This window comes from Dermacentor albipictus, chromosome 7 (genome assembly GCF_038994185.2).
Source record: "Dermacentor albipictus isolate Rhodes 1998 colony chromosome 7, USDA_Dalb.pri_finalv2, whole genome shotgun sequence".
Taxonomy (NCBI): domain Eukaryota; kingdom Metazoa; phylum Arthropoda; class Arachnida; order Ixodida; family Ixodidae; genus Dermacentor; species Dermacentor albipictus.
The window spans coordinates 136,532,940-136,546,330 of record NC_091827.1 but is presented as its reverse complement, the minus strand read 5'-3'; the positions used below and the strand labels follow the sequence as shown (position 1 = coordinate 136,546,330).

The window sequence follows — 13,391 nt, the reverse complement described above, 5'->3', positions numbered from 1 at the left end:
CTCAGGCAGAACGCAGAGTCGGGCAGGGCTGTCCGGGCGCATGTTAGAGCGGTACAATATACCATCTTGGAGTTCAAACATGCGAAGGGCATCGCTGAAGTGAGCCATTAAATAAGGTCTTGTAAGGAGGCGTCCCGACGTTGTTCGGCTCCAATATCGCGAAAAGCATCGAGACAGAGAACGGTGACAGGTATACCGGCCGCAGAAACGTCAGCAGGGTTGACAGGATGGAGCGACAAGCAGTCCGCATCTTGATGTAACCGGCCGGTCTTGTATACAACTGAATAGTTGTATTCTTGAAGGCGCAGAGCCCAGCGGCCAAGGCGCCCTGAAGGATCTTTGAGGGACGAAAGCCAACACAGAGCGTGGTGATCAGTGATGACTGTGAACTGGCGGCCATACCAATAGGAGCGGAATTTACCAACTGCCCAAACAAGAGCCAGACACTCGCGTTCGGGGATGGAATAATTGCGCTCAGCAGAGGAAAGAAGGCGGCTGGCGTAGGCAATAACACGTTCTTGCCCTTGCTGTTTCTGTGCCAAGATAGCTCCTATACCGTGGCCACTGGCATCGGTACGGGCTTCTGTTGGAGCTGACCCATCAAAGTGAGCGAGAATTGGCGAAGACGTAAGCAGCCCAATCAGCTCGGCTAAAACACCAGCTTGCTTCGATGGCGCCCAAATGAATGCAGCGTCTTGATTGAGGAGCTCATTGAGAGGGCGTACAACGTTCGCAAAATTTCGGAGAAACTGATGGAAGTAGGAGCAAAGGCCCAAGAAGCTGCGAACATCCTTGGGGCATGTTGGCACGGGAAAGTCTTTTACTGCCCGTATTCTGTCGTGATCAGGGCGTACACCAGAAAAATCGACGATATGCCCGAGCACAGAGATTTCCCGACGACCGAAGTGGCACTTGGACGAATTTAATTGTAGCCCCGCCTGACGGAAAACAGATAGGATCGTCAATAGGCGTTCGAGGTGTGTCGCAAAAGTCGGAGAAAAAACGATCACGTCGTCCAGGAAACAAAGGCAGATGGACCACTTGAAACCATGTAGAAGGGCGTCCATCATTCGTTCACATGTGGCCGGGGCATTACATAAACCGAAAGGCATCAATTTGAACTTATACAGACCATCGGGATTAATAAATGCTGTCTTCTAGCGGTCCATGTCGTCGACGGCAATTTGCCAGTAGCCGGAGCGAAGGTCGATGGACGAAAAATAGTGTGCTCCATGTAGGCTATGCAGGGCATCGTCAATGCGTGGTAGCGGATAGACGTCTCTATTGGTTACTTTGTTGAGGTGTCGATAATCCACGCAAAATCGCCAACTGTTGTCCTTCTTTTTAACTAGTACAACCGGGGATGCCCATGGCTGCAAGAAGGTTCGATGATGTCTCGAAAAAGCATCTTGTCATCTTCATGTTGGATGATTTGTCGCTCAGTAGGTGAGACGCGGTAGGGTCACCGATGGATCGGGCTCGCATCACCGGTATTTATTCGATGTTTTACTACTGATGTTTCTCCTAGAGGGCGCTCTCCAAGGTCGAATATGTCCCAGTATAAGGCAAGGAGGCAACGTAGTTCATTAGCACGCCGGGGCGGAAGCTCGGGAGCAATCATTTTTGTTAGGGCATTCAAGTCTGAAGGGACAGGGGGCGAAGCAAGAGTTGAACACGAGGAGCTATTACAAGTTAAAGCCGAAATGTTGTAGTCTCTGGCCAGCGTTATTTGCGCCAGGGATATTCGGCGCGGGAGTACTTGTGTACAAAGTCCAAAGTTCACAAGTGGAAGGCAGCACTCGTTGTCCAAAATGGTAATGGCGGTGTGAGTAAAACCGACGCTATGCGAGCGCAGGACATCCGGATTAGGTGATACGATGTAGTCACAGCCTGGTATAGGTGAAACGGGGGAGACACCTATGTAGGTAACGGCCCGGTGTGCGAGACGAATATGCTCTGTGGAACATAGCCGTATCGGAGCACTATCGGGAGGGTCAATAGCAGAAGGTAGAGCGAGTTGCACAATACCAACAGAACAGTCTATCAAAGCGGAATGTGTAGACAGAAAGTCAAGGCCCAGAATGAGCGAAAACTGAAAGTTAAAGGTACCAGCGCCACAAGGGAGGAAGAAAGTGCCAGAACCGTAAGACATGCAGTGATTCGTTACGTTCATAAGGTCTCCCATAACCTCAAGAAGGTGGCAGGCCGGTTTGGCGTACCCATTGCCTTTTCTGCCCCCCTCAAACTGGGTCGAATATGTTCGAGAACAGGCGTGGTGAATGAGATTCTCCTTGAGTGCGGCAAGTCATACATAGGACTGACTGGACGCTGCAAAAATGAACGAGCCAGGGAACATGAACTAAGTCTAATGAAAGATGGTGTGACACATTTGCCAGCACACTGCAAGGCCTGCACGTGCAAACCAGGTTTTTCTGAGATTAGGATTTTTTGCAGAAGTAGAAATCAAACAGCACGTGAGCTAATGAAAGCTTACTATACAAAAAAGAAATGTTCAGATTGCATTAGCGATACATCTATCGTGCTCTACAAATTCGAAACAAGGTTGATTGACCGCTGGGTAACGTAGATTTGCGAAGAGCCTGCGCATGTGTGTATGTGTATCTTTATTCACGGGTCACAGCCCAAATTAAACCAGTTGGAAGTGCCGCCCGTGTTGTCTTTATGTGTCTTCCTTTTGTGTGTGTTTTAACTTGTGGCCAAAAACATGTCTTTGCAAGAATATGACATTACTGCAATCCACAAGTCCGGACTAAAACACTCTGATGCCGATTGACTATCACGCGCCCCCATCCGCCCACCGCCTCTAGACGACGAGGATGACGCCGCCTTCCTTGCATAATAAGCGCAGAAGATTTCCTTAAACCGCAACCAGCAGACCTGGACCTAAAAGGCCTGGTTGAGTACTTAGAAGGGAATACTGACTTTGTCCCTAGGTCATTTGAGCGCGAATCGTCCTCGCGCATGATTAAAAACAACCTTTTCGTGAAGAAGAACTCACCAGTCCGCGCCATATACCTTCTTGTTCCGTCGGCGCTGCGTCGAGAAGTACTGCATGCCTTACATGATAATCCGACCACTGGGCACCTCCAATTATCCAGGGCGCTATCGAGGATACAGGAAAGGTATTATGGACCACGCCTGACCACCGACGTCGCACGTTACGTCAAGACATGCCGAGACTGTCATCGACCCAAGACAGCACTCACAAGGCCAGCGGGATTACTACAGCGAATCGACCCTCCTTGCAGACCATTTCAGCAGATCGGGATGGACTTCTTCTGACCCTTTCCGACGTCAACAACCGGAAATAAGATGGACTACCTCACGCGCTTCGCTGAAACGTAAGCTCTGCCATGGGGTAGCGCAGCCGAAGTGGTGAAATTTTTCGTCGAGAACATCCTGCTGCGACATGGTGCACCAGAAGTCCTCATCACCGACAGAGGAACGGCTTTTACAGCAGAGCTCACCCAAGCCATCCTGCAATACAGCTAGACAAGCCACAGGAGGACAAGAATACATCTATTAACTCGGTTCCCTTCATTCGAAATAACTTCAAGTAACATTCGAATAACAAAATACAAAATAACTCGGTTCCCTTCATTCTTTCCAACTATTTATTTCACAAGTTTAAAATTATCACAGCTCACGAAATCTATAGGCGTCGACTTTTGCAGAAGTTTTATTACCTGAACAGGAAAAACGATCTATCCCTTGTTAAATTATCATGCTTAGAAGAACGTGTCCCCTCACGTTTCACAAGAAACACAGAACCCTGGACTGTGCACCATTTTAGGACTAATTACAGCTCACAAATGCTAAAAAACAACTTACCAAGGCTTTTAAATGCTTACAACAAATCTGGCATTGATATATATACCCTTACCCCGTCAGAATTTTCTCGACTAATTCAGTGTGACTAATATTAATGTTTATATGGCCAGCTATTTCAGAAGTGCAGATTAGATGAGTTTTACAGCTTTTTGTTCACATTTATATTACATATATATGTGTATATATGTTTTTTTTTTTTGTCTCTCATATGTGAAACGTTTTGTAGCTTCTTTATGTACAACTACTCACCTTTTATGCATTCTTGCAAAACTGTGTATATTTTTTTTGTTAAAAACACGCGGCAGCTCCGCGCTGCCCATGTCTTGTGGTCATAGGGGGCAGGGTGTTTTTTCAAGCTGCACTTGCAGCTTTTCTTCCCTGTCTCCCCCAATCTATTGGAAATAAAGATATATTCATTCATTCATTCATTCATTCATTTATAACAGGACCGCTAGCATATCTTCAATGAAATCAAGCATTAATCTACCATCCCTAGCCTCACGTCGCAAAGCGTTTCGTATCTGTCTGTTCCATAAGATGTTTCATCATCCACACCTGCGTAGAGAATTAATCCCTCCCCCACGTCACCTATCATCTCGATTAGATCATGCCTACAAGGTCGATGTCCCATTTTGTAGAACTAACGCTTTCTTCCAGTCATTTATACCTCGTACAGCAGCAGAGTGAAATCACCTTCCCGCACTGACAGCCACCATCAAAGATTACCCGCTTTTCAAGAACGCCTTAGCTAATATTGTATGAGTAGACACACTTGTTAACTTTTATTGCAATACTACTATTCCTTGTATCACATTTCCTATTTTTTCTTGTTTTGTATGCCTGTAACCACTCCCCTCTCCAATGACATTGGCACTGAGGGTACATGAAATAAATAAATAAATAAATAAATAAATAAATAAATAAATAAACAAACTGCCTACCATCCGCAAACGAAAGGTCTCACGGAGCACCTGAACAAGACCCTCGCCGACATGCTAGCAATGTACGTCGATGTCGAACAGAAGACCTGAGATGCCGTCCTGCCGTATGCAACCTTCGCTTACAACAGGGCGGTGGAGGAAACAACACACATCAGGCCGTTCAAGTTGATTTACGGCAGGAATCCAACGACTACTCTCGACGCCATGCTGCCGCACGTCTGCGACGAAGAGAACCTTGACGTCGCCACCTATCTCCAGCGCGCCGAAGAAGCCCGACCGCTCGCCCGCCTGCGGATCGAAAACTAGCAGGGGACCGACAGCCGACACTACAACCTTCGACGACCCTACGTCAAGTACCACCCCGGCGACCGTGTTTGGGTTTGGACCCCTATACGCCGAAGAGGACTTAGCGAGAAGCTTTTACGCCACTATTTCGGACCCTACAAGATCATCCGACACATTGGCGCACTCGACTATGAGGTTGTGCCAGACGGCATTTCGCTATCACAGCGGCGCCGCGCACGACCTGAAGTAGTTCATGTTGTGGCTCCTAAGCCGTTCCACCAGCGCTAATCAACTTTGGGGACTTCGCATAGCTGAACTTTGGACTTTTTTTGGAATGTGTTACCTTGGACTTTGTTTCTTTGTTGTTTTTTACTTTGTTTAATAAGTGTCGTTTTGTGTTTCACTCTCCTGTTATGTTTGTAGCATCGGGACATTCCTTTTGACATAGGGGAACTGACACGTGAACTCTTTTATCTTTTACGGGCGAGCGCTTTTACTGTCTAAAGAATGTTATCGCTCAGCGCAGGACGCGCCTACATCTTTGGGAAGTTCTTGGAATGTTGTTTATGCTTCTATCCGCTGTCTGTGTCGCCTAACCTCGTGTGATATTATTGCATCTAGGCGCGATGCGAGTGGTGTAGAAACTTTCTGGAAGACACGCGGGCACCAGCGATTACTCTGGAACGTTCGATGCATCATGTGTAGAATATGACGCGCTTGACCCGCTGATCAGATTTCGACGATCGCCGACTGTGTTTACGTCTGTCACCGTTCTTCGAGCATAGCCTGCTCTTGTGGGCGCAGGTTCACCCAGAAAATGTTAGCTTCGTCTTTCACAGTATTGATGCTGTGTTCTTTACGGTCACTACCACGTGCCCGCACGCGCAGATTAGGTAACCGTTGGACCCTTAGGGTGACAGAATGGGTACCAAGAGAAGGGAAGCGCAGTAGTTGACGACAGATGACTAGGTGGTGCGACGAAATTAGGAAATTTGAGGGTGCTAGTTGAAATCGGTTGGCGCAGGACAGGGGTAATTGGAGATCGCAGGGAGAGGTGTTCGTGCTGCAGTTAGAATAAATAGGATGATGATGATGATCACGTGACAATATTAATGAAGAACAAACTTGTATACACTTGAGCATTTTTGATGAGGTGCAACCTGTACCGGCCGATAAAGACACTTTCAAGCTGAAAATCAGCCTTTCGACAGCAAGTGCATCAATCAACATGGAATGCACTGGTAGGAAGTTCTATTTTCGTATATCCGAAAATACTTTGGCGGTGCTCTTGTGAAAATGAGTGACAAGCACATTGTTGAGAAGATTGCAGCATTCGCTTTGGACTCGTGCAAATTAGAATGTAGTAATGGAATGTGTGTCCTTTTTGTTCCGTTAATAACGCTCCAAAATTTACGGGGGTTGGAACGCAGTTTCAAAGGAAGAGTTTTATCCAAGAATTCATTCTTGGCTTTTGAAAGCGCAGTACATAATTTCCGGTTAAATTTTTGATAGAAAAACCAGTGGTCTTTTCTGGCTGTTAATTTTTGTTAAACGCGACTCCTAGTGTTTTATTTTGTTTCGCAAGCTTGATTTTAGAATTGTCAGAATAAATATCCAAGCAACGAGTTATTTGATCTTGCACCGGCGCAAATAAAATACATTTGGTTTTCGCTTCGTTTATTTTTAAGGAATTTACTGTGCTCCATTGAAACAATCTATCAAGGGTAGTATTTGCTAAGCTTGGGAGTTCCTTAATATCCTTAGACTGAAAGAAAATGCTGGTATCATCTGCATAGATAACAAAATATGCTTGATCACTAATGCTTATTTTACCCGCCGTGGTTGCTCAGTGGCTATAGTGTTGGGCTGCTGAGCACGAGGTCGCGGGATCGAATCCCGGCCCCGGCGGCTGCATTTCGATGGGGGCGAAATGCGAAAACACCCGTGTGCTTAGGTTTAGGTGCACGTTAAAGAACCCCAGGTAGTCAAAATTTCCGGAGTCCTCCACTACGGCGTGCCTCATAATCAGAAAGTGGTTTTGGCACGTAAAACCCCACAATTATTATTATTACTAATGCTTAATGAATCATGTAAGTATATAATTTTAAGGACACAACGGCCCTTACTTTTTGAGAACCCTCTTATTTACCGAACCCATCTGCACGCTATAGCATGAGCTCAGTAGTTATCATAACAATGTCGTGCGCAAAATAATGCGTTTGCAACTTTTATTGACTGCAGATTCAGAATCTCGGTGCGAGACACTTGTGCCGTGCAGTTGTTTCCGCACTGTCGTTTTGCTGGCCAAGTGGTTCAAATAATTGGCCTCGTGCAGCCAACAGAGAAACAGAAAGTACAATTTATATCCAGAACACCGCGCATCATTATTAGACGTCACTATTAAGCTATAGGTTGACAAAGAAGCTCGAGAATAAGTCGAGGGCCACGCAAAGAGTGGTGGAACGAAAGAAATGTTGGGTGTAATGTTAAGAGACAGGAAGAGAACGTTGTAGATCAGAGAGTAAACGGGGATAGGCGATATTCTATTTGAAATTAAGAGAAAAAATAGATCTGGTCAGTCCATGCAATGCGTAGATTAGACAACCAGTGGGCCATTAGGGTTATAGAACGGGTGCCGAGAGAACGGAAGCGCAGTCGAAGACGGCAGAAAATTAGGTGGGGTGATCACGTTAAAAAATGTGCAAGTGCTAGTTTGTATCAGTTGGCGCAGAACATGGGCAATTGGAGAGTGGAGGGAGAGGCCTTCGTCATCTAGTGGACAGAAAAATAGGCTGATGATGGCGTTTAAGCTTACGGTAAGTGCTAGGTCGCATTGCATATCTCGTTCACACTGGTCATTTGCTACGGAGACTGAGCTTCTCACGCAGAGACAATTTAATTAGCATCATGTAAACAACGCAACCCCACTTTGCCCGGTAACCATGGGGGCTGTATAAATGATGCCAGCTACAGACTTTGGCGCTGCGCCTTCATGCCAGCTCGCGCGCTTCTAGTTGATGGCCTTCAGAAGCGCATCAACTTCGCGCTTGGTTCGTTGCCGTCGTCTTCATCGCTTGCCATGTCCAGGCCTTCATCGCTGTCCTCCTCCGCGTTGCTAGCCCTGGCGCCATCTGCTTGCTCGACCACGAGCTCGCCAAGTAGGCAGGAGTAGGCGGCGCACGACTCGAAAGCGGCCCCAATCTCTTCCAGTGTTGCGTTGCCGCTCAGATCTCGCACAGTGTATTTCCTGTAAAAGAGGACGCCTTTTAATGCGAAGCATTCTTTGACTCATCCACGCACTTTACAGTAGTAGGTATGTAGGGCCCTTAAAATACGTCCTGTTGCGCGAGTTGGTCACAATTTGTCTTCGGTACTAGGCGCGAACACACACAGAAACAAGAAAGGAGGCGGGATAGAACGCCACTTATTACTGTTGCTTTAATCGGAGGCACACCACACACATATATATATATATATAGCCGTCTTAAACGCAAGGAACGCAATCAGATCAATATTGATATGTAAGCGTACTGGTTAATATTTCATTTCAGGCTTACATAAAGAAAGTGATGCGTCCCTGACGCACGAGCTTCCTTTCTTTGCGTTAAAGAAAGCCTCAATTTCTTCCCAGGCTTTTGTATCTTTACTCTTTGCTAGAATCAGCGCCCCTGCAAAACATTGCCCACAAGAGCGTGATGGGCAGGACCTGATGTGGTCGGATATGTTTCCCCCATCTTTATCTTGCTCTACATTACTTTCACGCCCCTAACTCGGTCATTAACTCAGCGCCCAGTTTGCCCTATGTAGGAGAGGCCGCATGAGACGGAGATATCGTACTCGACACCTTCGGCGCACTTCATAAACGGTCGCCCTTGCTGGTGCCGCATTCTTTCTCATTTTCACGTTTTCTTTCGATATGAGAACAAAGGCTTCCGAGTTTTTTGAGGGCTGAAAACGCAAGCGACACCACATGTCTGCTTGCAACCTTCTTGAAACTGTGGGTCATTTGTGTACATAGGGCACCACCACAGGTCTCACCATCTCTTCTCAAGGGGTATCTTCCCCATGCAGCTCTCACAGCCGCACTCACATATTTTGTTGCAGGCTTTCGGCGACTGCCATCACAATCGAATCAGGGATTCCAGATGAAGACACCCTGGTCAATTGCTTCTGGAAGCTAAACTGCATCCTGTGAGGGCACGATTTACCGAGGGCGGATGCAAGGCAAAGGGAAGCAATCCCCCTTTTTATTAACTTTGAATGGGCGGAGTCTTATGACAGGAGCCCTTTTTTGCACGAGGTGCATATGCCCAACAAATGTGATCCGCACAAAAGTTAATTTTTATATCTAGAAAGTGTAGGCAGTTACCCTCAGGTACTTCAATAGTGAATTGCAAGCAATTTCCATGTTGTCGTAATATGGATAAAATATCGCGCACACTCTCTTGGAAGTTCAAATTTCCGTGCTTATTAAAAAATATCAGAAAATCATCGACGGATGTAGAGACCTTTAAGACGGCTATATAAGTGTGTTATGTGCCTCCAATTAAGGTAGTTGTAAGTGGTGCTCTGTCCCGTCTCTTTTCTTGTTTCTGTGTGTGTTCGCGCTTAGTACTCAAGAAGAATTGTGACCAAGTCGCCCAAGAAGACGTCCTTTTATGCTATATTTCTCCTACAGTGGGCCGTTCTATATGCGTGTCATCGCCGTGTTTCATGGAACAACGGAGGATTTCATCTGCTCTCGCATATACCTGTCGCGCTAGGAACATCGCCTTTTGTGTTAAGAATGGATTGGCGCCAGCTGAAGTAACTGCTCTTTTACGGCCAGTTCTACTTTCCTAGAGACATGTGAAGTAGATCATCAAAACGTCTTTCTGGGCGAGTTGGTGCATACTCGACATAAAGATTGTAACAGCGCCAACACATGCATCCACAAAGTTACAAGTGTCATCCTTATTACTTTGTGGATGTATGTGTTGGCGCAGTTACAACTTTTATGTCATGTGAAGTAGGATACTAAGATCTGAACTCTGGTGTCATATTCGCCTGCTAAGTGATCTTAGACGCATCGCCTCTCGAAAATGATACCCTACCTGGCTTGCTGAGAAGAATTTTCGGTCCGTAAAGAGGTCAGCTTCGCGAATGACTGAATTGATAAATTGATTCAGGAAAGAAGTAAGAAGAACCAAATGAGTGGGGGTGGTTTGGTGGTTGAAGGGGACATTCACCTACCCGACGAGATGTCATGTGTTCTGGAAAAGGGACATAAGGATGGACTTGAACCACAAGTGCCGCCGCAACAACTGCTTTCCTTCAATCGACGAATTGCCAGCAAGGCTGAATCAGAGGAGCAAGAGATGTGCCTTCTTGAAGGCGTTAACTGCCTTCTGAAGTCGTAAGGCTGGGGGCGTTCACGTCACAAGGAAACTTGGACAGTCGGCGCCATTGTGACGTACTTCAGAAATAACTACTTAAGGCCCTTACAAGCCGCTAAGGAGGGCGGGTTTGTCCTGTTATCTGAAAGTAATTTCTCGGAAAGAGCTGCGCATGCAGGCACTAGAAAAAAAATTTGCGCCTATCAAAGTTAAAGCAACTAGAGTTAAGAGCAGAGCTGTTGCAATATGTGAGCAGTTTGGTTTAGACCATCTTGGCAAACAGATAGGAAAAATAAAAAATAATGCCTTGAAAGCCTTCTTTTCAGGAAAAACGCACAAGCAAGTTATGTCGTTTAGAACAATAGTCTCGGAAAAAGGGTCGTGGCAGAAGGAACTAAGCCAGTTTTTGTTGAAACATTTCAGCACACTTGAAATGGATGACGCACTTTTTACAAAAAAATCTGATGAAGTGTATGACTTCCTAAATTCGCTATGTGATGTTGGGCGCGCCTTTTCCGTCAATGTGGTGGATTTATTTTACTCTGTTCCTCACAACGACCTGTTTGCTGCAGTCCGAGAGTATAGAAAAAACAAACCCATTTCCTTTCACAACAATGCGGGAGTTTCCATTGACGAGTTTTTAAGCCTTTTAGAGTTTTCCTTGCGACCGACGTTTATAACATTTGACCAGCGGTATTTTCTGCAGAAAGCCGGAATATGGATCCTGTGTAGCGCCAGTATTGCATAATATTTTGCTTTCACAACTGGATCAAGTTTTACATCAGGTTTTACCAGCTGGCACGTTTTTAAAGTCTTTAGATACGTCGATGATTTTCTGATATTTTTTAATAAGGACGGAAATTTGAACTTCGAAAAGAGTGTGCAGGATATTTTATCCATATACCGACAACATGGAAATGGCTTGCAATTCACCATTGAAGTACCTGAGGGTAACTGCCTACACTTTCTAAATATAAAAATTTGTGCGGATCACATTTGTTGGGCATATGCACCTCGTGCAAAAAAGGGCTCCTGTCATAAGACTACGCCCATTCGAAGTTAATAAAAAAGGGGATTGCTTCACTTTGCCTTGCATCCACCCTCGGTAAATGGTGCCCTCACAGGATGCAGTTTAGCTTCCAGAAGCAATTAACCAGGGTGTCTGTATCTGGATTCCCTGATTCGATTGTGATGGCAGCCGCCGAAAGCCTACAACAAAAAATGAAGAGTGCGGCTGTGAGAGCTGGGGAAGATCCGCCTCGAGAAGAGGTGGTGAGACCTGTGGTGGTGCCCTATGTACACAAATGACCCACAGTTTCAAGAAGGTTGCAAGCAGATATGGGGTGCCGCTTGTGTTTTCAGCCCCGTAAAAGCTCGGAATTGTTCTCGTATTGAAAGAAAACGTAAAGATGAAAAAGAATGCGGCACCAGCAAGGGTGACCGTTTATGAATTGCGCCGAAGGTGTCGTGTACGAAATCTCCCTCTCATACGGCCTCTCCTACATAGGGTGAACTGGGCGCTGAGTTAACGACCGAGTTAGGGGCGTGAAAGTAATGTAGAGCAAGATAAAGATGGGGGAAACATATCCGAGCACATTAGGTCCTGCCCACCACGCTGTTGTGGGCGATGTTTTGCAGGGACGCGGGTTCCAGCAGAGAGTAAAGATACAAAAACTCGGGAAGACATTGAGGCTTTCTTTATGGGAAAGAAAGGAAGCTTGTGCGTCAGGGACGCATCAATTTCTTTATATGAGCCTGAAATGAAATATTAACTAGTACGCTTACATATCAATATTGATCTGTTTGTGTTCTTTGCGTCTAAGACGGCTATATAAGTTTGTGGTGCGCCTCTGATTAAAGCAGTTGTAAGTGGCGCTCTGTCCCGTCTCCTTTCTTGTTTCTGTTTGCGTTCGCACCTAGTACTCAAGATGTAGTGTCATGGATCGCTTACTCATAAAAAAATTTGTGCAGAAACTGCGCTTCACTTATCTAAGTATCCATAAGCATTGTTCTACTTGCTCATCTCCCGCAACCTGGTGTCATTCTACTTTTAGAGTAGGGTCGTCAAACGTTTTGAGGCCCCCCCAAAAATATCTCTCAAACCACTGCACATGCGCGAGACAGCTTTGCGTCGGACAGGCTCTTTCACTGAATCAGCGGCAGCCTCAAAAGCTTTGCGTCAACAGACATGGTGGCACCCATCGAAACGACGGCTATATCCTACCAAATTAGGTCCGATTCGTGGTAAACCGTGAAGTTCGTAATTTAGGAGAAGTCACTGCGGTTGTTTTCTCTCAAGTAACGTGTGTAATGAAGAGTGATTCATTAGACGCCGCTGATTCCGAATTCGAGTGTCGATATAGCTCGTAGGCCTAACACGGTCTAACTTGGCTGATGAATACGAGCAATAAAACAGCGCTAAACAAAAGCGATGTTGTCTGTGTCCCTTCACTAGTCCTGTTGTTTAGCGCAGTTTTTATTGCTCGTAATCAGAGCAATAAAATCGGAGTGGGCATGGGAGCAGCGGTACGGTGCTGTTCACCAACGTCTTTCGTTTTTTCATCCTTCAGTGTCCGGTCTTCTTCACTGGCAGCGTTGCTTCAGATCCAGTTCTGTGCTACGACGGAATCCCACTGGCGCTTTTCGACGGGAGTGCGCCTGCGTCAAGTGACAAATGCTCCGCCGGCCCATCGAATGCTTTCATGACGCAGCTGGTGACCGCTTCGCAAGATTTCTACCCCGGATCGGCATCGACGTCAACCATCGCACAAGATATAAATGGGCTGCACCGTCGCCGCCCCTTCAGTGGGCATGGGAGCAGCGATACGATGTTGTTCACCAACGTCTTTCGTTTTTTCATCCTTCAGGTTAGTCCAGTCTCATCCAAGCGTTCAAATGATATATTCCTCGTTATGCTCCCTTGCCCACAAGTGCTGTT

General features: G+C 46.2%; 1 protein-coding gene across 3 annotated transcripts in view; it reads right to left on the bottom strand.

Annotated features, from left to right (window-relative positions):
• Nucleotides 1–7,955: 7,955 nt before the first annotated feature.
• The window catches only part of LOC135897789 (cytosolic endo-beta-N-acetylglucosaminidase-like), a 435,797-nt gene continuing 430,361 nt past the window's right edge, over nt 7,956–13,391 (bottom strand). For all 3 annotated transcript variants that reach the window (XM_070521112.1, XM_070521111.1, XM_070521113.1), the window contains one exon: nt 7,956–8,325. In XM_070521112.1, the coding sequence (XP_070377213.1) occupies nt 8,103–8,325 (223 nt within the window). In that variant the 3' untranslated portion in view covers nt 7,956–8,102. The remainder of the gene's footprint in view (nt 8,326–13,391) is intronic.